General features: G+C 34.4%; 1 protein-coding gene across 1 annotated transcript in view; it reads right to left on the bottom strand.

Annotated features, from left to right (window-relative positions):
• CNTN1 (contactin 1) overlaps nt 1-27,740 on the bottom strand; it is a 232,519-nt gene that overhangs the window by 49,472 nt on the left and 155,307 nt on the right. The window contains exons 17-20 of the mRNA XM_024122931.1: nt 17,315-17,464; nt 8,730-8,800; nt 6,093-6,327; nt 3,643-3,746 (exon numbers count right to left, since the gene is read on the bottom strand). Coding sequence (XP_023978699.1) covers nt 3,643-3,746; nt 6,093-6,327; nt 8,730-8,800; nt 17,315-17,464 — 560 coding nt within the window. The remainder of the gene's footprint in view (nt 1-3,642; nt 3,747-6,092; nt 6,328-8,729; nt 8,801-17,314; nt 17,465-27,740) is intronic.

The raw sequence follows: 27,740 nt of genomic DNA on the forward strand, positions 1-27,740 counted from the left end.
TCCCATAAGTACTACCAGTTAGCATTTTTCCTCTGCTATTGCTGCTAACTTCTCACTCCCTGTCTTGGGTCATCCTTGATTCTGCAGTGTGAACCTTGTCCTGCGATCAATGCAGGGAGGGGAGGTGATGCCCCTGGGGCCACTCTTAACCAATGGGGAATAGCAGTGGATGCACACTTCCCTTTTCATTCTATTTGGGGTAATTCTCAACCACATTTATGAAGCTCCTTAAAGATCACAAGGGATGGAGTACCACTGCCCACAGTGGTTGCCAACAAGATAAAGCATTTTTCTAACCCTCTCCTGTTCATTCTGCTTTTTCCTCATATCTGGTCCCTGGGATCATATTTAAAACAAACAAACAACAATAACAACAAAAACACTAACTTCTTCTATACCTGTGTGTCAGACTTTGCTTTGGGGAGATCCAGATGAAGATAGATGCCTTCTCCAAAATAAGAAAATACAGCACTTCCTAAATATGAGCTTATGCTCACCATAATAATTTAACTTTTAAAGACATCTGTGTAAACTACTCAGAATGGTTAATCTTTTAAGATAATTGTGAAATCAATCATCTGCATTAATCTCCAATTCAGCTGCTAAGAGGTTTTGTATTTATTATTCCTGATAGAATATTTTGCTTGTGTTCATTAAGTGAATTCTTTACCTGCTGGGTGAGTAAACTAAGTCTTTTGTGGATTCCTGGGCAGGAGCCCAATTTTCTAATAAGCCTTTGATAAGAAATACTTCTTGCATTCTTCTAGTTCACCCACACTGCAGGAAATTAAGATTAAAAGTGGGGAGCTCTTTAACTAGGCCAGGGGTGGAAAAGAATGAAACTTAAACTTTCTACAAGATACACTTTAAAACCACAATGGATTTTTTTTAAAACCAATTGCCTGCAGTTCTCACTTGAAATGTCAAGAAATTAACCTTGAGATGGGGTCAATCACACAGGACTTGGGCTTTTCCAACTTTTTATTTATCTTATTTTATTAATGTCCTGCTTTTTTTTCTCTGTTTCTTTATAACTTAGACCCATAGTACATTTTCATGGGAAGTGCAGTAGGATATTAGTTTTCTTGATCATCTATCTTGTTAAACCATCGGCTTCTTCCTTTATATTTAAAAATAGTAACAATAACCGCATTATAGTGAGTCAAGCTTTTCCCCCATAAAGGGGCATTTTCTTACAGGAGAATAAATGTTACAGATTTTCTCTTTTAAGCTTTCATGCTTGTCTCTTTGATATTTAAGGCTCTGAGTGAAAGACTTAAAGGCTTTTTAAAGAAAGAATAAATGGAAACAATAATTCTATGATTTATTTCCAACATTTTTAATTAACCATTCTCTGGAGAGGCAAGACCTAGGTTCAAGTCAGTTTATACCAATTATTACTCAGATAAATGTTTTTAACTTCAAGTTCTTCACTTTTAAAATGGAGAAAATAATAGTGTTTATCCCCTGGGATTGTGTGGATTCAATACGATGAGCTTAATTAAATGTTTAACATCATAGGGCTCAACAAATATTATCATTCTTATCATTATTAACATTATCATCATTGTCATCATCATCATCGTCATCATTGTCTTCAAATGTCCAATGACATAAAACAGGGAAAAGCGTTAAACACAGGTTATTTCATTTATTCCACACAACAGGATATGAGGCATTGATCACTCTCAGCTTTATAAGTGAGGAAACTAGGGCCCAGAAAGTTTGAATAAATTTTCCACAAAATTTCTAAGTGACAGAGCTGAGAGATAAACCCATGTCTGTTCAGCAGCAGAGCTCATAATTTTCTAGTATGGAGTTGCGAAACGTCAGAAATCTGTGAAACTAAACTTCTCCACGGCATGGAGTTTTTGATCATTTGAGAAAATCTTAGCTGTTAAGATTATTTTTTGCTATTTAATTGAGAATCCTCTACTTAGCTTATTCCGCATCAAGAGCGTATATTCTGATTATTGTCTAAATTCACTGGTGCCAGGGCACTGTTTCACATCTCATATTTCCTTTTTACTCTGCATGTCAGAAGTTATAAAATAGTCAACATATAATTCTCAAAGAAAATATCTATTTCTGTGGCATGTTTTTAGAAAAGTAATAATACATCTTTAGCACTTTGAGTTAATGCATGGGTTATATATTAAATAATCATTTTTCTCTTTTTCATTGCTTACAAATGAATAATATTAAAAAAGAAGAAATCCTATGTCCAAAATATGGCTTGAAAGCTCTAAATATTGATGTGTTCTCCCAAGATATCTCAGACTTATTTATTACAGGGCTTTCTAACATCTAGTGAATTTCTCTCTCTTTTCCATTTCCATTTCTTTTCTACTAGCTGCAAATGTAAGTTTAATAAGTTATGAATATTGGAACTTCACAGTCCACTCCTATAATTCCACTCTCTTGGTGACAACTTCAGCTGATCACTTTCAAAGATGATCTGAAAACACTTTGATGTCTACCCAAATCATAACCTATGATACCAAGAAAAAAAGCTTCCTGTTAGCTTGTGAGTTTAAAACTTAAAACCTTGGGCTGCTTTTGTGGTTCTATCTCAGAAACATGGTCTTGAGAAAGCCAGGTTGCAGCACTTTATTTGAGCATACTTCATTATTTCCATCAGCACTAGGTGAATATTTCCTTAGTGACCACTCTTCTTGGCACTGAGAGCAAAACAGACAAAATCCTGCCCTCTTGAAATGAATATTCCATGGACAGATGATGAAGCACAAGAACTGAGAGGGCAGCTCACCAGCCCTGGCTCCAGAAGGCCACTCACTGAATAAAAAAAGGGGAGTCTGTGATCTGGCAAAAAGCACTGAACTTTGAATCAGGACTCCTGACGCTTTTCCTTAGTGCTAGCTAAGGACAGTTGTTGAATCTCTTTGGCATCCATTTTCTTATCTACAAAGGTAGGATGATGTCAGTTCCTCTTAATTTTCACTCTTTGTGCTTAAAAATATGAGATGACTTCACTTTTCCTACAAAATCAAGTCTAAATTTCATATTAAAGATCCCAGCAGAACTAGCTTCAATTCCCCAGGTCTTATTTCCATTGACTAAGACAAGTCCTCCCCTATCCTTCTGGCTAAATCCTACTACACTTTTAAGACTTATTTTGAAGGAAGTTTCCTTTGAGACATTTTGAATGTTGTCAGTTTTCTGCCTTCATAGATAACATAATGGGATACGTATTTAGTATATTTAGAAGGGTTTCTTTTGGAGAGCTTTTTGGAAGTGGAACTAATGAGTCAAATAGGGTAAAAAAAATTAAATTACCAAACTACCAAAATGATTTCCCAAAAACTTGAGATTCACCAGCATATTATGAAAATGTTTGTTTCAAAAGCTTGTGCTTAAGCCCGAGTGTTATTACCTTAGTTTTTATTTTGGCCAATTGTTTACCTACACACAGGACTCCACATCTCTTATAGATAAGTCAGTTGGGAACCCCTGCTTTACTCATAATTTAGTTAATAAATGTCCAACATATTAAACAGAGAATATAGTGTTAGTTGTCGCATAAATCAGAAGGACACAGAACGTTGAGAGATGTAACATATTTGAAAAGGTATGCTGATAATTATGAGCAAGTGTATTTAGTTTGGTAAAAATTGAACTCACCTGATAGCTTTCCACTATATTTTCTACAACATGCTCCCAATGAACAGATATCTCAGAAGATGATAAGACTTTTACGCCTACTGCTGTTGGGGCTTCACTGGGAGCTGAAATTTGATGAGAACATTACATTCTTGCATAAGATGCTTATTTCGTGGTCATCAGTAATACATGCACACACACATATTCATATACATGAATGTTAATAGAGACAGATACATATACATACACATGTACACACACACTTTTACAAAATATGGAAATCCATAAGGATTTCTCTGATATCTGTGAGCAAGAACCATACTAATATTTTTGTATTACTTTTAACTAACCTGGTTATGAAAGCCTGTGGATGCAAATTAAAATTTATTATGTTTAGCTTATCAACTCTGTAGTGTCAAAGATAGGAAATTTGGTATTTATTATAGAAAATTAGTCGTTACAATTAATTTTCAACTCTCTCACACTTCCTATTTAATATGAGCTAAAGATATACAGCAATACTTCCCTCTTTCTCTTTTATGTTTAAGCTAAGATCTTTTTTTTTTTTTTTTAAGAGCCTTTGAAACAAGTTGTGACATCCACCACTTCTTGTGCTCAGGAAAGCCTTTATAAGTCTGATCGTCCAACTGGGCATCTAGTCAAATATGTATCAAAAGGCTCTGTTCAGTGAAAAAAAAGTAATTTACATCCCTTACAAAAATTACACAAAGCAACTAAGGAAATCTTAAGCAGGAGTGATCAATTTTTACTGTCTTTTATTAACAAGCCATAATCCTCTTTTATGCTAAAATGTCCTGCACATGAACACTGTTGTCATTCCAAATCAAGGTAAATGTGTGGCACTATGACTGATTTCTTAGCAGTAGCAGTGAAGATGAACACTTAAACAAGTTTTGTCACATGCACGTTTTATGAGATTCATGAAACATTTAGGAAAGAAATGTAATTATAGATGGCCATAACCAAAGAGATGACAAGCATGGCCTTTGCCTGATTACTTTAGCATCAAATAAAACAGTAAAAAAAAAAATCATATTGGGTGAGAAGGTAACTTGTAAAATGCTTTACACTTTCATTTTCTCTGTGAGATGTACTTAAGTTGTTCAAACTATTGAGTCAAGTTATCATACTTCTGCCGAATCAGAATGAGTGTAGAAAATGTGGGATTAATTACTCAGGATTAAATAGTCCTGAATTGATTATTAGAAATTTCTACTTGTTATTCTTTCTATGTATTTAATTGAGCTAACTTTAGAAAAGTATGCACGTGTTTGTGTGTGTGTGTAAACATATATGCATATATATGATTGCCTTTCATGTTTGTATTGAAAGTAAAGATCATGGGATTATTTGAATAGATATTAAATTTTTAACAGATATGAAAGCTAATAACTCTATGACTGAAGAGCATAAATTCTAAGGGATAGCTAAATGTTTATTGTGGACTAAAATTAGTGTAAATTGGGTAAATTAATAGATAGTGTTTTTCCTCTAAGAGATCAGAAGAGTATTTCACATAGTTTTAAGTTTTAAAACCCTTCCATTTTTGCTTCTCACACATGTGCAAAGGGAAATTTGTCCAAGCACAAATGTTAGGTCAGAAGGCAATGAAAATCTCTACTTGCCTTTCTAGCCATTAATTATTTACATAATGCATGTGAGTACACAGGTATAATAAGGAAGTCTTACCTTTTTAAATAGGAAAATAAATAATAAAAAAGTGTAGCAGCTTAAATAGGAAATCATAGAAATCAATGTAATTAAGTTTAATATAAAAATATGTATCATTTAGCAGAGATATATAAAGTCCTCCAGAAGCATGCTCAGTTCAGTTAAAGTTTCTAGAAAAACAAAGAGCCAGTATCTGTATTTTTTTCCCCCTGAATAGCCTTTCAGATGTCTTTTTTTCTTTCCAAGAAAAAAATTTCACCTGGCTTTCTGACTCCTTTTTCATAGAAGTATGCCTAAGTTCCCTTTAATGAAATTCTAGCATGCTACTGTAATGACAAAAGAAGTTACATAAATGATACAATACACAATTTTGCGTTAAAAGGAGAAATTTTATCAAAAAAAAAGTGTATGTTAAGGCGTTTGTAAAGTAGTGAATTTTATGAATGCACAGACATACTGAGATTCCCATCAAGTCTGGAGAATTTCTGACTGCAAAATTATAATCAAGAGCCCAGGAACAGGGGTCTAAGCCAAGGATTTTAGTGGAGCTTTCCTAACTACCATAAACATGATCTAAAGGATGAAAGAGATTTTGACAACGTTCCTGTCATTTATATAGAGATTGACATTTTAATTTGGCTCAAAATTCACTAACTCATTTACTAAATGCATGGTATCTTAAAAAGATCTTAATAAGTAGGCCTGAAAGACAGCAAACAAAATGCTTACTGGAGAAACAGAATCCCTCATCAGGTCAGTGGGGTCTTTCTTTCACCTACCATCTTGCGCGGAGTGGATGACGGCTGTGAGGCTGTATGGTCCATCTCCTTTGTTGTTGAAAGCTTTGACTTTGACTTGAAATGCAGTGGAAGGGCGCATGGTCTCATCTTTATGAACGTAGCGGCCAGTATCTGGGTTAGTAACTGTCACTTTTTTCCATTCTTCCCCATCAAATGGCTTAAATGCCACTATGTAACCAAAATTGTTGCCGTAGTGGTATTCTCTTGACAAAGGCTGAATAGAAATTGAAATATTTAATAGGTTTAAGCAATACGGTTAACACGGGGACAATCCTATGCAAACAATAAATATGCTACACGTGGAAGCATGCTTTCTGTAAAAACATTCTTAGTTCATAAGTGAGAGCTGCCTGAAAAGGCCAGGGCACAAATGTGCTCCAACATGTGGTGACTTCATTTACCAAATTCGTTATTTCTGGAACACCCCACGGAGGCTCCCACTCTGGGCTTTTATACTTTCAGTTCCTTCCTTCTAGGATGCTTTCTCATTTGTCAGAAAGTCCCTCTCTCGCTTTCTTGAGGTTAAAAAGCCACTTGATGTTTTCCCTGGCCACAGGATCTGCCATTTCAAGACTCTTTCTGCAATAATCCATATAGAATCCCCCCACTTAATTTTTTTCTCTTTAATACAATAATAATGATCTACACTACATATTTTACTTATTGTCTACTGTCTCTCTCCACTAGTATAACATAAGTTTCATGAGGGCAGCGTTATTGTCAGTTTCATTTATCTAGACTCTAGAACAAAGCCTCAAGTAGTATTTATTCAATGGATAAGTAAATGAATTTCTTTAGAGTTGAAAGGCTATGTTAAGACAGTTAACAATGCTCTGGAATATCTATATTGTAACCAAGCAATAGAAACTGGTCAGAGGAAAAAGAATGCGAAAGGAGGAAGGGATAACATTGCACTCATCTGTAGGAGGCTGGCTATGGGCCCCGTCTGACTCCAGGGCTGAAGTAAGAACTCTGTTTTGCATTATTTTCTCAGAGTTATTATTACATAACAATTGCTCAATAAAAAAGTCTGTGTCAGCCCTAACAATCCATTATTTATAAATACTGACTCAAAGCAAGTTCTACTGAGTATCCATCATTTAGTCTTTTTTAGCCAATAAAGTAAATGTGCCCATTGTATATTGACTTTTTTCACCAGAATATCAAAGTTAAGGTGTCTTGAGGAAAAACCGTGAACTAAATACAACACAGTAGCTTGAATATCCATAGGTTAAACAGGAATGTCTGTAAATGTACAAAGTTCAAAGGGAAAAGAAGTTGTTCTTGGTTGCACAATATAGAAATCCTGAAGCATGATCACAAGGATGTACAAAATATGATTTTACATTATTAATAGAATAGCTTAACATTCCCACCATAATTTAAACATTTTTTTCTTATTGATAGTTCTATACTTAATTTTTGCAATTTAGTAGATCAGAATTAGCTATGGAGTTTTCAAAAATTAGTGATGCTCAGGCCTAGTCTCAGAGAATTGATTTCAAATTTTTGAAATAGGAATTTCCAATTCTGAATTTTTTGATAAGCTCCTCATCTTATTGTGACGCATATACCTACACAGTTTAAGAAAATCAAGCCTAAAGAAAGGAGTAAGATGTTAAAATTTTTCCAATATTTTCACTTTTGTGTGGTACACTGACACTAAAACTGACAAATCTTTTGAGATTTCACTGAAGAAAAGACATTTTTTCCTAAATCTTACTTAAAAATGTGATTTAACTGCCAAGTATAAAATATGACTACAGAGCACAGAGTGAAGTCAATTTCTGCTAAATATCCATTTATTATATAAATCAATTTAACTCATGTAAAGAATAATTTTCCTGTAGTTCTCAGAATCCTTTGGAGCCTTAGTTGTGTTCTTTGACTTTCTGCAGTGATTAAATACTAAAAATATTTAACGGATACATAGAGCTATACAAAACATGTTACCTAGATAAATGCCAGATGTCTAATTCAGGCAAATCTATGTTACCAAAGCCTTCCCCACCCCCAGTATCTCTCTCACTTCAAAAATTCAGCTAAGATGCATTGTTTTCCAGACATTATAGTCTCTGAAAAAAAGCTCCCCTTTGGGTCATAAAAATTTAATACAATGTTGTGGACACCTCAATAACAAGTCATTTGGGGGGACTTCTAAGGCTGACTAATGATAGATTACACATGGTGATGAAAGTAAGTCTCAAGTGAGAAAGCAAGCTCCAATTTAAAAACAGATGCTGATACAAAAGATTTTTTAACTGAATCTTTGGAGTTTTGAAAGTCCAGAGGAAATGTTATGAATTGCAGTTGGGTTACCAGGCCACAGTGAGTACAAAATATCTCTGGAATGAGAGAGTTGAATGTTTGTTTAATCTTTAAACCTATGGATACTTTAGCATCAATAATCTGTTTTTGTATAAGAATTGCACTAAGCCATAGTAAGCCAGGTAAAATCTGGCATGCATTTAAGAAAAAAAAATAATTTTAGTAAGTTATTCTTGTTTGGGTTTGGGGCATTGTCTTTTATTTCAATTTATTTCAGGAAGCAAAATGGGTTTGAGATTAAGTGTACGTAAAGCAGCCTATTAACATATGCAACTTCTTAGCACTTACCGCCCATGTTATGGTCAGTTCTCTGTTGCTTCCACCCCCACCTCCTACATCTGAAGGAGCCACATTAGGTGCTGAAACAAATAAACAAATAAACAAAGCTACAAACAAGAGGCCCTGTAATTATTTTCTGATGTTAGAGTTCTTTTTCACTTAGAAACTGTACATTTTTTCTTTCACCAGGAAAGACAAGCTGCACACATGATCCACTCAGATATACTAACAATGCCGCATAGTTGCTGTAATAATGTTTTACTGCCAAGAAAAGAATTGGTTCAGTGCCATAGGAAATGTACTAGGTTCCTTCAACAAAGTAGTGAAGCAAATTTGCCTTCCCATCTTTTTTTTCTGTGTCTTTTAATTTAATATGGTTTTGAAAAATTAGACGTATTTTATTGGAAAAATATTTCACAGCTCATTTTGAACTCTATGACCTAACAACTCACTGCTGTGTTAGTTTTATGTCTCAATCTACAAATAACTGTTAAGAAACAGTGCATGTGCATTAACATAGGATTATGCTTCCCTGAGATATTTGGAAACAGAACTCTAATGCTGTTCTTATGCTCTTATTTTCAATACCTAAATCTCTTCTGGAACCCTGTCCCATCAGTGACTCCAGTTCTCACCTACTCCCATCTTTTTATATCATCCTTCTATTTTTCAGTCTCTACTGTAATGACTATCCTTGACAGTCTCTCCAGCCTTAAAAATCATCCTGTAATACTGTTTTCCTCTTAATCTCACCCTTTCCTGTCACTGAACTGTAAAGAATGATATATGACTATTTTTATACTTCACTCCATAATCACTTTTTAACAACTCATAATCTGTTTCCACTTCTTCATATTACTGAAATCACTCTCTCAAAAATCACAAAATTGCTTTTAACTACCAAGTGCAATGGCCTCTGCTTTTCTCCGAGTTATTCTCTCTCCTTGGAAGTCCTTCAAGGTGACTGCTGTATCTTATCAGATTTGTATACTCTTTTCTTATTGTAGACTTTACCTTATTGGATTTGCATCTAACTGGAGTTGTACAGATAATACTAAAGCATAGTTTGTTCCTGCACTCCAGGCAGTTGGAGACCAGCTACCCAGCTACATAGATGAAGACCGTGTTTTTACTGAGGACATACATTTTCCCACACAACCACTGTGGCTCAGTCTGAAATATCATTCCCAGCTCTTTTAACATTTTAAAGAACAGATGAAATGTCAGTTCTTCCATGACTCCCCAAATAGTCCTTCCCTAAAGGAAAGTCACACCTTCTACAGAGTACTCATTTACTGAATTACAGATCCTAACAAGTAATTGTGATTCACAGATAAAGACTTCAAAGCTTCCTCTATGTTAGCCACGTAAATTCTTTGCTGAACTATGTACATTAATTGCACAGAAACAAACAAAATACAGGCTTTTCTTTATATCTATAAAAGTATATGGTTTCCTTTCCTGATTAAGAAATTAATGTGAAGTTTGAGAGATTTTTATTATTCTATTTGATTTTATTATTTTATTATTTATTATTGACTGTCACCACTTGAGTGTTAGAAATTAAATTGAGTGCATGGGGGTGTTAAAAGGTAATTTACTTGTAGCACTTTAGATGAAATACATATTGAAGTCTGGGACATTAAAATACTGCTGGAAACTCTTTAAGCCCCATAACTCATATTCTGAGGTTAAAATTTTACATGCTATACAGAAACAAAGAACATGTCTTATAATCAATGAATAAATCAAATTTTGTGTTTAAGTACAAATATTGTGGTCACAGGCAAATAATTTCAAAAATAACTCTAGAATAATTTAATTTATTATATTGTAATTTGTTGAATCAAATATTGCCTTCATCAGGACAAGTATTATTTGCCAAAGCATTTCACTATAATCTGTTAAATTATAATCAATATTAACCTTTGTTATTTAGAACAGAGCTAAAAATAGAGTATGTTTATGTTAGAGTGAAGATTTTTCCCATTTCATCACTTTTAATTTCAGGTCTAACACACTTCAAATAAGTAATTCAAGATTATTTTCCTCTTCAAAGATCATCCATTGAGTTCACGATGCTGAAAATAAGACAAAACAAAAGCACAGAAATAAAGGTAGCTATATCTCTTAATAGAGTGTTTTATATCTTACTTGGAATAATAGAGTGTTTAATATTTTAATTTCCTTCTTTAAGCTTTGAACGTTCATTTGTAGCTTTAGGAGTTAAGGGACATTTTTTCACAAGTGGAATTGGCATATAACCTACATATTTGACATGAATCTGAGCACCTAACTGCTCTGTATTTGTATTCAGCCCTGCAGAAACAGGAGGACTTGGCCAAATACTGATTCCTTTCAGGGAAGTAAATCACCCAGAGCACAAGGAAGTTTACTTAACTTTAGGCTCCAGGGCATCTGACAGTGAGCAAAATAGACTTTCTCTTAACAATAAATTATTAAAAATAATTTAAACAAATGTTTAGGAAAAATACAAAATTCTTGAATTAACAATGAATAAACAATTAAAAATAGTGAGGCTTTTAAACTTGTCTTTTTGCCATGATTTCAGTCTAATAATGATTCCTTAATGATGTTTATAGGAAGGATTTTGTATTTCAGTTGTAGATCTAAAACATATTTAAAAAGAAAATCAAGCCAATGTCATGATTATTCTTTCCTATGAAAAGAATCTGTTGCCAATTTTACTTGTAAATTTGAATGCTTAAATAATTTGCATATAGGTAACATTTGGGGCTTTGGCGTTTTATTTAACAATGTACAAACTGCCTTGTGACAAATCCTAAATTATAAAAATCATGGAGTATAAGAAGAAAGGCCCTTGATTTAAAATATATGGACTACTCAGTTTTTGTTAATTATTGCTTTCCATTTTTACAGAAATAAAGTTACCATGAATGTAGCTTCTCATTTCAATTTGCATCAGAATTTCACTGTGATTTAAACAAATTTTTTAGTAAGAGGTTCAAAATGGTATGTAAGTAATGCTCTAGGGTCTAGATAAACAAAGGGGTTAAAGCCTTACATCTGCTTTTATTCTATCTATAAATATATTTTCTTTCTGAAGTCATTAATAAAATCAAACGAACTGTATAATATTTGGATATTCAAATGAGTTCTTCATAATTCTTATGATCTCCTACTCTGATGGTGGACCAGATTGCTAACATTCTTTATGCATCTACCATGTTAAATTGATGCTCTTCCCAGGTAAAAATTATATAGGGTCTGAAGTAGTTCACAAAAACATTAATGTCTTTAGATGTTATCAGGCCAAAATTGTAGTTTGCTTATTAATCTAGACTTTGTTCTCAAACAGGAAAGTTAAATGGGCGTAGCAGAGTAAATCCGTTAACTGCTCAATAGAATGATAGTCTAAAGACAAGTCATCTGAAGCAATGTTTACATGGGCAGAAAAGAATGCTACAAGCATAATGCATAGTAAATTTATTATAAAGAACCCAAACCGATTATGGGTTTTTCACTTAAGTGAAAGAATGAACACTTCCTAGTTTATCTCAGTGTATTAAAAACAAAAGCATCTAATGCATATGTTAACCTTGTTTCAGACAAAACAAATTATATTTGGTAATGTATTTTTCTAAATTTTAATATGCAAATATCACAGTAGCTTTGATCACTACTTTTCATTATCCTCTATTAACTTACAATTGCAAGAACCATCCTCTTTCCCTTCTTGTTCCTCTCTTTTCCTTCTATAAATAATTTTAAGTACCAATTGTAGACACTGTGTTGTGTTAAGCACTAAAGTTAACAATATGAATAAAATCTGATTCCGGTCCTGAAGATGCTAATGTAGTAAAATTAAATATGTACAACTGGTTTTAATTCAATGTGTTAAATATCCCCAATGTGTTAAAAATCCCTAGTAGAAGTTTGCTGGATGAATCAATGAATGAATAAAAAAGGCCAGCTTATTAAAAGACTCATCTAGAACTTAGAAATGATTTTTACATATCGTACCTAATTGTATACTCAGATCAGCACTTTAAAATAAATATACAGAAAAGTAGCATTATTCTCTTTTTACAAAAAAGGCGAATGAGTCCCAAAAGTAGTTAGTTAACTAGCCCAGGTCACACTACTCACATGTAGATAAGCTGCAACTTTAACTCAGGTCTCCTGATGGCTTAAAAATCTACACTCTTTGCTTCTTAAAAAAAAAAAGATTTTTCTATTACATAACTAGTGACAGCTACTAACGTTAACATAGCACCTTACTAGCTATAAAACATGTTCTTAGCACCATCCTCCTCCTTTATCAAACATATCTAAAAAATAAAAATAAATGACACAGCTGAATAGCTTCATTAGACATGAAATTAAAGCTCTCTACATAGTATGAAAGTGCTGATTACAGTGTTATGTTATTTTTTCTCTTTTCCTTCTTAGTTTGATCTGGCAAATAAATGGTAAAGTTGTCAAAACAAACCTGAATGTACCATTTTCGGATATCGACTTACCAACTGCACCTGCAGAGCTATTAGCTATGGGGGTATGTCTTACAATGACACATCGTTTTGAAGGATGCTTCTGTTATCTCTTATTTACAGTCAAAATTAAATGGGTTACAATGATTACAAACACATCTTCTAATTCTTCATTTGGGGCCATCCATTTATAATGCACTTGTCCGAAACCAAAGAATATGCCCAACTGTGCCTGGCAATATTAAAATTAAGTAATTGGACAGATAAGGGCATATGCCACACTAGATAATGTCCTGTCTTTCAGTCAGTATAATGAGGCACAGGAGCAACCTTTCCATCAAATGGGAACCAGCCTTTATCCCACATAACATATGCTGGCATCTCTTAGAGAGCTGTTATAATGGTACATGACAAGACAAACATACCCCTGTTTCAGAAAGTATTTTTATTTTTTTGTAAGGATAAAAAATGTAAATGTCCAATTTTATGAATATTCAATTTTTCAAAAATAGGATGAAATGAAAAACAGAAATTAAAGAGAAAGTATGTTGGATTGTATTGTATTAAATATATAAATTATTCCTTTAAGATGATTAAAATTACATGAAATTATATGATTCTCTTTTATGTTAATAAAAATGGAAATATATTGCCAAAAGAGGTGATCTATTAGAGTAGACAATATTTTCTTATAAGCATATTAAAGCTTAAAATGAGCATTAATGGCATAATAATTTTATTCAGCAAATATTATGCACTAGACAGCACTAACTTTGCTCTCCTTACATGTTTTTAATCATAAAAAAATTCATAAGATAAATAATTTCCACTTAGAGATGAGAAACCTGAGGCTCAGAGAGGTTAAGTAACATGCCTCTAATCACAGAGTTTTAAATGATGGAACCAGTATTCTACTAAAGGATCGGTGTCCCAGAGCTTTAATACTGCATATTGCCCTCCTAGAAAATTATTTAGGAGTGAAGCTTTTAGAACTGCAAAGCCCTGAATTTGAATCCTAGCTCTGCTTCACATTAACCAAGTGTAATCTTGACTTCTTTGTCTGTAAAATTAGGAACAATAATACCACTTGCATGAAGTTATTGTGGGAATTAAGTGGAGCAATGCAAGTAGAGAGTTTAGCACTCTGTGATAACATACAGCAAGTAAATAAATGATAGTAGCCATAAAACTTGATTAATAAAGGATCCAAAAATATTTTCTTATGAAAGATTAACAAATGTATTAGAGGTTATAGGATTTATTTTTTCACAGTTGAAAGGAAGGCATCATATTATTATATCACGATTGGGCCAAATATTGCATTGTGAATAAGACCGTTATCACTTCATATGTTTGTTTTATGTCTGAAGGCTTTTAAGAAAAGTTATTTTCCAAGTACACTAGAGAGAGAATTAATTCCTTAAAAAAATACCATTTGAGGAAACATGTTAGAGGTCATGCTTAATGAAGGTGATGCCAAAAGTTGTTAGTTGAAAGTAACAACCTTACCAAAATACTAGGTTTGATATCACTAAAACAAATTTTTCCCAGCATTTCTAAAGATAAGAAGACATTAAGGTTGGAAAGTCTTCAGAGTTACATACAAACTACAGGTAGCAAGCACATCAAAAAGTATTCTTATCCTCTAAATATGATACTAAATATAAATTATATTTATAGATTCACAGATGAAAGAATTAGATTGAATCTTTCTTTCTGAAACATGTTTTGCTGTTATTGTTCTTAAAAACATATTTAATTTAATCAGGGTTTCCCTGGTGGCACAGTGGTTTAGAGTCCCCCTGACGATCCAGAGGACATGGGTTTGTGCGCCGGTGCGGGAAGATCCCACATGCCGCGGAGCGGCTGGGTCCGTGAGCCATGGCCGCTGAGCCTGCGCGTATTGAGCCTGTGCTCCGCAACGGGAGAGGCCACAACAGTGAAGAGGCCCGTGTACCGCAAAAAAAAAAAAATAATAATAATAATAATAAATTAATCAAATATACACTGAGATTTTAAAAAAAATCCAAGTTCTTATAATTCTGTCCAGACGATCAACCGAAGTATACTACTAAAGCAATCATTTTTGAAATAAATAATACATAATTTTTTGGTAACAGACTTCATACAATTTTTTGGTAACAGAGGGGAGGGTCTACTCCTATCATCAATGCCAGAGAAAGTGTCTTTCTTCACCATGAACGATGTTGTTTTTGGATCAGAATTAATTCATATTGTACTAGTCAACAGATCACAGAAAATTAATCAAGCTCAATGAGATAAAAAAGGTCTATATCTGAGATAAGCATGTTATAATTTTTAACTGAAATAAGTTTTCTTAGACCAACTTAATCATTTGATATTTTTGCAATTTTATTTTGAAAATGAATACTTGTTATAGCAAAGCAAGTGCATGATCTCTCAGCATGAATTATGTGGTTGAAACCACCAATCAGATAATGTGCCAGTTCCTTTTTATTTTTGTTTTTCAAGAAAGGGCAACTGTGTTCATTCCATCACACAGAAACTTCTATTACAAACATAGGAGGCTCTAGGGAATAATCAAACCAAGCAAACACAAGGATCCTGGCTATGTGGTATCTGTGTTCTCTAAAGCTGCAACATATATTACCTCCATATCCTAATGAGATTTCTGTGAGTCAGAGAAAAAGGAAAAATTGTGTTCATTTCATAGGTGGATATACTAAAACAAAAAATGGTGTTTAAGTCATATCTAGCTCTGTAACTGAGAATGAAATATGAGCTTCTACTAGAACGCAAATAAAGGTTCATATAAATGGCTGTGTGTTTAGTAGTCCTGCTTGAAAAAACACCTTTAAGAGAGAAAGACTGAATGTATCAGGTCTGTGTTTGAATTCTGAATCTTGCAAGTAGTTATATTAACCTAGGTAAACGGTTTAGTGTTTCTGAGTCTACTGCCAATTAATGAGCGTTGGATTGTAATACCTACCTCAAAATATTATTGTGAGGATTAACTGAAATGCATCTGAAAATGCTCAGCACAGATCAGTATTTTAGCGTTTCTGTTCTTCCTTTATTACAGAATCATCAGTTTTAACTGATAAATTACATGAAATTACATGAAACTTTAAGATATCGTTTATTGATGACAGTCTCTGTGAATAACTTGGCTTTAAAAACTCAAGACAGTACAATTCATAATTCTATTTAGAAGTTAGGCCAATGAATTGACGTAGCCAGAAATGTGGATAAGTGATATTAAGATATCACAGCAGAATTTTAATGGCATTCTGTCATCCATTTAAAATATTTTCCCCCAAATAAAGCACTGAAGTTTGGCAAGGCTCAGTAAAAATAAACAAACTCAGAGAGTCTACAAAACATTTTCTTTTTCATAGACAGGGAATAATAAAAAAGAGTTATTATTAGAATCAGAACAATATTTTTGCCTAGAAATTCAAGGGAGAAGGAAAACAGAGTGAGGCATTTCTTGTATAAAAGGCTATTAAAATGGAGTTGGTATTCAGCATAAAAATGTGACCCTAAATTGGAAGAATAGCCATGGTTGAGCTGTGATAAAAGAGCACATTTAGAGTGACACCTAATATTAAAAGAACACATTATAGCTATTTCTGAAATGCTCTGACTCCCAAAGTGGTATAGATCCAAGAGACCCCATCACATTCCCTCCTTGCCAGGCTCACCCTACTCTCCTGCCCATACCCTCCATCCACGTGGCTGTTTGGTTATCCATGTCTTTGAGAGATAAAACAAATTGTGAGCCTTCTAAATCATGGAATCTGCTTAACTATGACTCTGCCCGGTTAAGATTCACAATTTACATTAAAGTTTATATTCTAAACACCAACTTCATTTAAGCGGTGTTCAGTGGATCATATAGTTGCCTCTATTTACCTCTTTTCCATTAATTATGTAAGAATATTCTAAAGATTTATATTTTCTCTTTTGGTTTTTGACTGTCTTGACACAGAATGCACACACCTGTGTGAGATACATATACACACATTTTTTAAATAAATCACTTACATCAGAGAATTATTTCCAAATACATTCAATTATATGCTAAAGTGTCACTGAATTTATAAACCTTTTAAATTTTAAAAAGTTTCTTCTACATACCAGCACCATCTGTTTTAATTTTGCTTGATGGTATACTGGGCTCTCCTATACCCAATGTATTGGTTGCTAGCACACGAAATTCATATTCCATCCACGGGATTAAATCCACTGCTCTTGCTGCCTCCATATTTCCTTCAATCATTGGGGGATCTAAATAAAATAAATATTAAATAGAGAATATTAGGTGAGTAATATCATTCTTATAATTTTTTATGTTACTGTTTTGAGAAAATGGCACACGTTCCATTGAGTTGAAATAAAAATAAAAAGTAGGAATGACAAAATGTTAAGTTCAAGGGAGTAAGAGGAGAGGTCCTTAATAGATAACACGTTAGAAAGAGAGATATGCACATGTATCATTTATTTATTAAGTATAGGGTGGGAGCACTGAGATTTTGCATTTCTAACCGGCTCCCAGCTCTTGCTTCTGCTGCTAGTCCACTGGCTACAACCTGAACAGCAAGGGGCTGTATCCTGAAGACAGAATCCAGAAAGATTTCTTGAGGCAAAGGTACAACTTGTGCAGTTAAAAGTTTTATGGACTTCCACTGATGTAGTGTATGGGTAGTGAATGATTTATTACCAGGGTACCTCTATGTTTATACTCTTTTGTAGTTAGCTTTTTAGATTTATACCCAAATCATTTGGGGCACTGATAATAAAGGTTATAATAATTCATTAGGATTTATTAAGTATTTCTCAGAATTTATGCTACTAGATACAGGAAAATTATAACTTAGGGGTAAGATACGTTCAAGATTTCTTATTATTTTTTTTTTTAGAAGATGTTGGGGGTAGGAGTTTATTAATTAATTTATTTATTTTGGCTGTGTTGGGTCTTCGTTTCTGCGTGAGGGCTTTCTCTAGTTGCGGCAAGCGGGGGCCACTCTTCATCGCGGTGCGCGGGCCTCTCACTATCGCGGCCTCTCTTGTTGCGGAGCGCAGGCTCAGTAGTTGTGGCTCACAGGCCTAGTTGCTCCGCGGCATGTGGGATCTTCCCAGACCAGGGCTCGAACCCATGTCCCCTGCATTAGCAGGCAGATTCTCAACCACTGCGCCACCAGGGAAGCCCAAGATTGCTTATTTAATTGAGGTACGATAAAACATACAACCAAGGCAGGACTATACATTATTTTAAGCTCTCCTAAAATATTCTCACATGTGCTTTTAATAATTAACTTACACATACATGTAAATACCTGTACATCACTTATTGGAAAATGTGTTCTCTTAGGCTTATATATGACTCATTATCTTATTACGTAAGGAATTTTTATCTGGCACTGCAGACCATGAATAAATAGTTTTTTGAGATGTTGTACCCATTGTCACAATAAATGTTAAGCATCCCAGTGTCCAGTTTCTACTTTTAGACAAATTCCTAATGGCTCAGACTATCCCATGCCTCACACTGTCATGTGTGGCACGTGTGACATAACTCTCCTAGACACTAATTTTGCCATCCAGTCTCTTCTTTTGTTAAGAATTTGTTTTATATACTTGACATATATTTTTGACTTTCTGATTAAAAGTTTGGCTTTCCTTCTCCTCTGTTTTAATTCTGCCTCTTTATCGCCTGTTTTCTTTACCCCTTCCTCACACCAAATTGGGATTTGTTTGTCTTACTTCGTATACATAGGAAGTTATTTTAGGTAATTGGAAGGGGGAAGATGAAGTTTTCATTTGAGAAGGACTCTTCATGGAGAAAAGGAAAACACAGAGCTGGTTGTTATGACACTGGGTAGAGTGGCCCCCTTCTTCACTAGATACCTTTTTATGATTTTGAGCCTCCTATAGAAGGAGACATTGTAGTGGGTTGAATGGTGACCCCCCCACACACAAAAGATATGTCTATGTTCAAATCACCAGAACCTATGAATGTGACCTTATTTGGAAAAAGGGTCTTGTAGACCATTTTAATTTTAAGGCAAATTAAGTTAAGAATCTTTGGATAAGATATCCTGGATTATCTAGATGGGCCCTAAATCCAATGACAAGTGTCCTTATAAAAGAAACACAGCAAAGAGACATATAGGAGAGTGAAATGTGACCAAAAAAGCAGAAATTGAAGTGATGCAGCCACAAGCCAAGGAGTATTTGGAGCCTCTGGAAGCTAGAAGAGGCAAGGAATGGGTTGTTCCCTGGGATCCTTGGAGAAGGTGCAGCCCTGTCATCACCTTAGTTTTGTACTTCTGTTGTTTCAAATCATCAGATCTGTGGTAATGTGTTATGACAGACATACAGAATTAATACAGAGGTTTAGAGGCTGAAGCTGATGGAAATATTTGTGAGTTTGTGAGTCCGAGGAGTCCAAGTAAAAAAGTATAATAGAAGCGTCAAGGAGGCAGTCTGATCCTCTCTCCTGCTTCTTATGTTGCAAAACCCCAGCATCATTTAAATGCTTGAAGAATGGAAATGCAGGAACCATTCTAAAGGGTCCCTCTTGGTAAGGGCATGGTGTTCTCACGATGGTAAAGGCTACCCTGGGGCTTTTCCAAGCAGCTGGGCAGTCAACAGGTAGGGGCAGGTGAAGGCTGGGTCAGAACAGGAAGAGCCAGATGGATGTGCAGTGAAAACTGCAGCTGATAGACTGATTCTGAGCATGTATGAGGATCCAGTATGAAAATATCTCCAAACAAATGGAAGATCAGGAATATGTTCAAAGAGTAGAAATTCATACTTCACTACAGAAAACATTTGGAAGAATGGGGAGAGATAAAGAAAGAAAAGTCAACTGGAGTCATTTTAGGGTAGGTTTTAGATTCCAGATGAGGAGTCAGGCCTGTGACTAAATGAAGTCTGAGATGAAGAAAGGAAGAAGAATAAGCAGAAAGCCTTGGAGTTACAACCATGAGAAGACAGACCTCAATGGGAAACCCTTGACCCAGTGATGCAAACAACTTTCAAAAGGGGAAGCTGGAAGTGGATGTTAGGAAGATGGACTTCCAGAATGTACCTTCCGAATGATTAAGGAAGGAATTTGATATCTATAAGTTAATAATATAGTCTACAAGGATAGCTAACAGTTGTGAACACTTCTCTTTTTAGAACAAAACCAATTATGATCATTCTTGTTAATACACATTAACATCAGTACTTATGAGAAGATAAGTATCTAAAACAAATAAGTTTTTGGCATATCTTTATAATACCCCCTCTATAAAATCATTTATATAAGTAGTAGGGCTAACTTAGCAAAAAATGACTAATGCCAATCATTTTAGAAAAAATGTATTTAGAATTAAAAATGGCTCTGTATCTGGCCTGCTTTCCTTCCCCAGAGGGGGACAGGACTTTGGATGCATACCACATCATAAGAACAGGGTTTAAAAGTTTGCTTTCTAACTTTTTTCCAGTCCAATCTTGAGCTCGGTAGCCCATTATCACTACTTTACAACTTGAACTTCAAGACCAGCTATGTCCATATCAGGCCAAACCTATAATATGTTTCTATGTCTCCCTTTGTTTGTTCCTGGTTATTATTTATGGACATACATATGTTTCTTTTACTTCTTATTCATGTTTGGGAACCACTCAGTGCCTGGTACACCTAGAATGATGTTTTGTAAGTAGAAGTACTTAATAAATATTTGTAAAAATTATAAATAAACTACAAATACAAAAGTTGTGCTTATTTAGAGTCGACAATGTCTTAATGCAAGAAGCACAACCGTGTGTATAACTTTATTGTCTCCTTCAACCCTGAATCAGGCAGGCAACTGGTAGAAGAAAAGAGGGGACACTGTTACCTTGTCCCACCACAAAATATCCATGCTCTGTGGCTCTTATGCCTGTATTAAGCTCATAAATCATCCTGCCTTGTCTAAACCAGAGGGTAGACCTCATCTCCATCCTCTTAAGCTCTCTCCCACCCTCTTTAACTCTGAGTTGATCCTTTTCAATTTCTCTCCTCCATTGCTACTGTGTTTTACCTCTAGTACACATTTTTATTTACTTTATTCTGAGCCCTAAATGCCCCTAGAAAAGAATTTGTACCTTCTCCAACCCCTTCAGCCCTGGTAGGAACTATTGGATGGATTTTATTTTTCCAAAACCACCCATACAGATAGGTTGGAAGCAAAGGTCATCTTTGCTTTGGAAAGAGATTCTTGCCTCAAGCCAAATGCACAATAATCAGGAGCAGAAGGACTTTGTGTTCCCTCTCTTCAGCCAAGTTCCTTGCAACCTGTTTGCTATTCCTGGAGTCAGAAAGAGAGGAGAGTACTTGGCAAAATAGAGGCAAGTACCAGGAATCGGGACTGTGGTCTCAAGTTCCTGAGTTTTAACTGGGTCATTTCCTAGTCAGACCACTTTTTACAGACAATCTCAGTTTTGGAAATCAGATTTTAACTGTATAAAGGCTGTCAGAGGCTTCTTTCTATAAAAAACTAAAATGTTGTATATTAACCTGGTAGGTATTTAAATCTTGGTTTTACTTCTAAGTGTAAATTTCAAGCAAAGGGATCCAGAATAAGAGACATACTCCTTACTTTAATATTCAGGTCAGAAGACCCCCTTTAGAAGATTTTATTCTGATAACCAGCCATGAGCACTCATCTACAGATCTATTTTCAAATACCTTTAGTCCATAAGGCTCAGAATAAAACAAATTCTGACTATTCTTTGGAGGAAAAGAGAAGCAAGCCTCATGTGTATCCCAAGGCCAATAGTCACAATTGCCTGGCAACCATGCTTTGTGGTGCTCTGCCTTCAGACCCCAACAACTAGTTCCCTGAGCAGCTTCAGAACTAGGCAGAATGACCTCCAGACTAAAAAACAGATGTTTCAAAAATAACTCCAGGTAATATAATCACACCTGTTCTAGATCCTTGGAAGTTGCCATAGTGAGTTCTGCTATTTCCTCGGGGTTTAAATACAGCTTGAACCCTTAGGATCCTCCATCTCAATCTAAAACCCAAGTATTTGAAACTACCCAGAAAGAATTACTCACTTGGGGATCTAGCTGAAAAAGCTGGTCCATTGTTTCAGAATGAAAATGGACAATTAAAGGCCTCTCTCTGGCTCTGACACAACTACTCAGTGTGATGTTAGAGGCTGTAGACCCAACCTGTAGATCATCTGTCAGGACTCAGAGAAGAGCCAGAGGTGTGACAATGTTCCTTGCAGAGAAAGAGAAGCAGATTGTTCTCTGAATTCCCAGAAAGTGTGATTCATTGATTCTCTATGGAAAGTTTGCATGCTGCCTCATAAAAACCCAGAAGTTTATCTTTGAAATAAGAGCAACAAAAGTGAAGCTATGGAAAGGCAAAAAATAAAACAGTAAATTCTAAAATGTAAATCCCCTACAAGGAGCCTAATTCTTTTTCATTTTTTTAACCTATCAATTTGACAAAGATTTAAAAAGAAAATACTAAGTAAAGGTATGATGGAAGAGATGTTTATATACTGTTGATTGGAATAAAACTTATTCCACCTTTCTACAGTGTAATTTTGTAATAAGCTCATGGGCTTAAGCATGCGTACACTCAATAATTTAACTCACAAATGTCCATTCTGAGGAAATAATCTAAAATTCAGAGGAACATGTGCCACGATGATAATTGCAGAGGATTGGTAACAATTAATTCTAGTCTTCCACAAGACAGAACTTTAAATATAAAGACACTTTCTTCTCCTTTTCAAGAACATATCTGAGGTTCTCTCAATTGCTCCTCATAGCACAGTTTCCAGGCCATTTTATGTTCTGGCCAACATTCCTTTTCCACACAAACACACACACACACACACACACATACACACACACACACACACACACACACCATCACCAACAATATTCTATAATTTTTCCTCTGAAAGTAGCAGCATAGAATCCAACGCACATTCTAAATGTGACCTGAGCATCTTGTAGAACCCTAGGAATGGTATCAGGTTTCTGTTGTCCAGCCCCAAAAAGTTCCAGAGAAGTAATACTTACAGTAGATTGTTTTAAAGATCTACAGTCTATTATTTCATCTCATTATTCTAAATTTAATCATTGGAATGCTGAAAGTTGGTATCTTTGAAAAATATTTATTGGACACCTTAACTGATTACCTGCATGAAACTGCATTTAACACTATACCTTCTTTTTCAGTGGACACCACTGTAAATAAGAACCACGTGATTTTTATTTCTGCATTGGTTGTAAATTTTTTTTTTCCACTTCCACTTAGAACACAGTCACAAGAACTTTACTGACCAACTAACAGGAAGAACATGCAAGATAATCTACAAAATAATAGTATTTTTAGAGCCCACTGGAGAGCTGAGTTTGTGAAGAAATCCAAAGAACTAAAGTCATCATCAGTAGAGTCATGGGGAGAGGAGGATTTAGTCATAGACGTTCATATGAAAAACGCAGTTTAACTTTTCATAGATATTTAAAGATAAAGTGCAGGCTGGCATGGCTATTTTGAATCCCTGGGAGCCCCAAATCAAGGAGAGTCCTTACCTGTTGACTAACTCTTTCTCTGTAGGCTTTACCAGATGCATTCAAGAAAGTTCGGAAGCCGGACAAGAGTGCTGAGAGACCACCCTTAAAGGCACAGACACCTCAGATCTGCTCAAATCTAAGAGCAGAGCAGGAAAATTGAGACCCTGCATGCACTCTGAGCCTTACACTGGATATAAGTGAGTGCCCGTGTGTAGCTGGGTGAGTGGTAAGAGGGTAACAGAGATTTGCCTCCCATCTGAGGAGCAGGTGCTTTGGATCTGTGAAGTCTGAGGGAAGGATAGGAGAACTGAGAAAATTCTCCCCCACCGCCCCAGCACTCTGTGCTTTAGACTGATTTTCAGACAACAGCTGTCTGGGGCAAGAGCAGGGGAGGAGCAAGAGTCCTCTCTGATGTCCAAGCTGGAGAAGAAAGCTGAGGTCTGATAGGAAGACTGGAAAACCTCCAGACATGCAATATGGGGGAAAGGTTGTGATCCTGTACTCAAAACACTTGAAGCCTGTATAGAACTGAATTTAACAGCGAAGCTCAGATCATCTCAAAGACAGATTAGATTGACTCAACCCCTGAAAGAATGACATGAATTTTCCTGGGAAAAAAAAATTTCCTCTACTGTTCTTTTACACACAATGTTTGAAAATCAATCAACACACACACACACAGTGTCCACAATCTGTGGAACACATCAAACAATCTAACATATATTTCACTAGAGACCAAGAAGAGCGAGAGTGGGACAGAGGAATATCTAAAGAGATGATGTCTGAGAATTTCCAAAGCTGAAGGAAGATATCACCTCAAAGGTCTAAGATGCCAGTAAACTGCATCTGGATCAATATATTCTCATCAAACTGAAAAGCAAATACAACAGGAAATCTTGAAAGCAGCTAGAGAATATGGACACATTAAATACAGGAATATAAGGTAAAAAGAATAGTTGACTTCTTGTCAGAAACAATGAAGGCAAACAGACAAAGACACTTTATTAAGTGCTCAAAAAAAGCAACTTAGAACATATATCCAAAAAATCACTTAAATATTAAAAGAAAACTATTTTTTCGTGTAAAAAAAAAGCTGAAGGTCTTTGACTCCAGCAACCTGAAGAGTTAGACATGCTAAAAGAAGTTCTTTACTTTGAAAAATTATAACAGATAGAAATCCAGTTCTACAGAAAGCAATGGAAAACCCAGAAATAGAAAATATATTGGTAAGTATGAAGGACTTAGAAACAACTTTCAGCAACTGAGAGTAGAAAAGAACTTCCATCCAAGATGCCCTTTATCACCAGGGGCATAAAGGGGGGAAAAAGCTGTCTACCAAGAAAATAAAACTACCTTTTAAAACTGAAAGCAAAATAAAGTCATTCCCAGATAAACAAAAACAGAGAATTTGTTGGGAGCAGACCTGACTTACAAGAAATACTCCAAAAAGTTCTTCAGGCTGAAAGCAGTTGACCATTGACAGTAATTTGAAAAAACCATCCAAAAAAATAAGGAGCACTGGTAAAGGTAATTATGTAATTAGAAAAGTATAAATACTTATTTCTTCTTTCTTTTCTTTTCTGATTTAAAGGCCATTATAGAGAATATCTATCTATCTATTTATCTATCTTTAGCTATCTACTTATGCATCTACCCATACACATATACATATGTATAAATGTATATATACGGTGTGTGTATGTAATAAAATTGTGTTGGGCTTACAGCATATAGAAATGTAATATATTTGACATAACTTAAAGGGACAGGTAGAAGCGAAGTTGTATTACAGTAAGAAAATAACATCAGATGATAATTCAAATTGACAGAAACAAATGAGGAGGATCAGAAATGTTAAATATTTAATATGTTACTTAATATAACAAATTATAAATATATACTTGTTTTCCTTTCTTCTCTTAGCTTCTTTAAAAGACATTAAATTATAGAAAGCAATAATTTCAGCAGAAGTTTATTGAATTTGCAACATACATAGGTATATAATATATAGAATATAGATGTATGAATAATAATCCATAGCACAAAAAAGGGGCAGAATGGAATAGTGCTAAGAGTAATGTTTCTATATCTCACTGATATTGTTGGTAAAAATATGAAGTTTATTGTGATAAATTCCATTATACCAGGTAAGCTCTAGAGTAATCATTAAGTTTTTATATTTAGAGAATTTCATTAAATTAGTTGAATTTTTATGCTAGAAAATATTCATTTAGTGCAAAAGAAAGCAATAAAGAAGAAAAAAAAGGACATAAACAAATGAAACATTTAGAAAGCGAAAATAGAGTGGCAGATATAAATTCAGCTACATCAATGATAATATTAAATATCAATGGATTAAATAATCTAATCAAAAGGCAGAGATTGTCAGACTTGATAAAAAACAAAATCCAACTATATGCTGTCAACAGAAAATATACTTTAGATTCAAATATACAAAGAGGTTGGCAATTGCAAAAGATATAACATGCAAACAGGTACCATAACAAATTGGAGTGGCTATGCTCATATTAGAAGCATCCTATTTAAATGCAACTCTTGCCTCCCCATCTCCCTTCTCTGTTGTTTTTCTTTATCACTAATCACCATGTGACTTATTATATATTTTAATTAGTTGTTTATTACCATCTCTCCTACTAGAATGTAAGCTCTTTGAAGGTAGGGTGTGGCTTTTCTTTTGACTTTTTTTTTCTCTCTGTTTTATTCACTGCTGGTCAACTATGTATCTAGGACAGGTTCAGGCACACAGTGGGAGCTCAATAAATATGTATTTAATGAATGAGCACTATAGGCTCTGATCTAGTTGCTAGGGATAGCACAGTGAATCAAACAAAAGTCTTCTCCCTCATGGAACTTAATTTATAGTGGAAAAAATTTTTTTAATGGGAAGCATATTTTAATTGAGCCATATGTTAAGCATAATGTGGTAAGCATGGTAAGCACTAGTGGAGATGATTGCAATCATTATTCCTTTTTCAAAGCCAAACCAAATTTTAACCATATGTTTATTTATTTCATTTGCTCCCTAGTATCTATAATTAATGTAAATTTGGCTAGATATTGATTATTATCTATAGTTTTATCATTATCATCCATTTTCATTCTATTTAGAGAAGTAGAAACTGCTCATGCTTTATGTTTATCAAATATCTAAACAGTTTTTTAAATTGTTTTTCAAAAGGTCTGATTTTGCCAAGTATATTTATAGATAATTCTTACACTCACAAGCATAATGTGATAGAAATATTTCACTTGTTTCTAATTCATTTGAACTTCATACACTTATGTGGAGAATTACTTAATGCTAAAATATATCCTAAACCCTTGTAACAGATTTCAAGTTTATATTTCATTTATTGCCCATGATAGGAAGAAATTATCAAAAAAAAGGTGAATCTAAATTAGAACTTCTCAGGGAGCAATACAAATAAATTCTGTTATGTTAAGATTAAAGTGAGCAGGTTTAAGATATGCTGGGATTAATTCTTTTACATTTTTTAAAAAAGAGGAACATTCTATTCACTTTTGTCTTTTTTTTCTCCCCTCTGGTGACAACTGTGAACATATTTCTATGCCTCTTCTCTATGCATGTAAAAGAAATTCTGACAACTGCAAGTTTGGTTAAAAATATTGTCAACAATGACAAAGATAAACAGGTTATTTTATCAAAACAATCCTCTATCTTCTTTCATGTTCTATGAGAAAATATGCTGATGTGTGATATTTGAAGGCTAGTGATGAAAAATGGCAATGGTAATAACTTATATACAAGGAAAAGTACTTCACTCTTAATTAGTTTTTGTCTGTTAGAAAATCTTAATATGAGAGGGGAAAAAAAAGTTTGAGGTACTAAACTTCTTTAAAAACCTGTTTTGAGGAAATTCAAGCCAGATAAGAACATATTCAGAAAGTAAAAAGTTATGGTAGTAAGATTTAGGTGCTTAATCTTTATGATTAATTGTGTCTTTTTTTAGA

Source organism: Physeter macrocephalus, chromosome 6 (genome assembly GCF_002837175.3).
Source record: "Physeter macrocephalus isolate SW-GA chromosome 6, ASM283717v5, whole genome shotgun sequence".
Classification (NCBI taxonomy): domain Eukaryota; kingdom Metazoa; phylum Chordata; class Mammalia; order Artiodactyla; family Physeteridae; genus Physeter; species Physeter macrocephalus.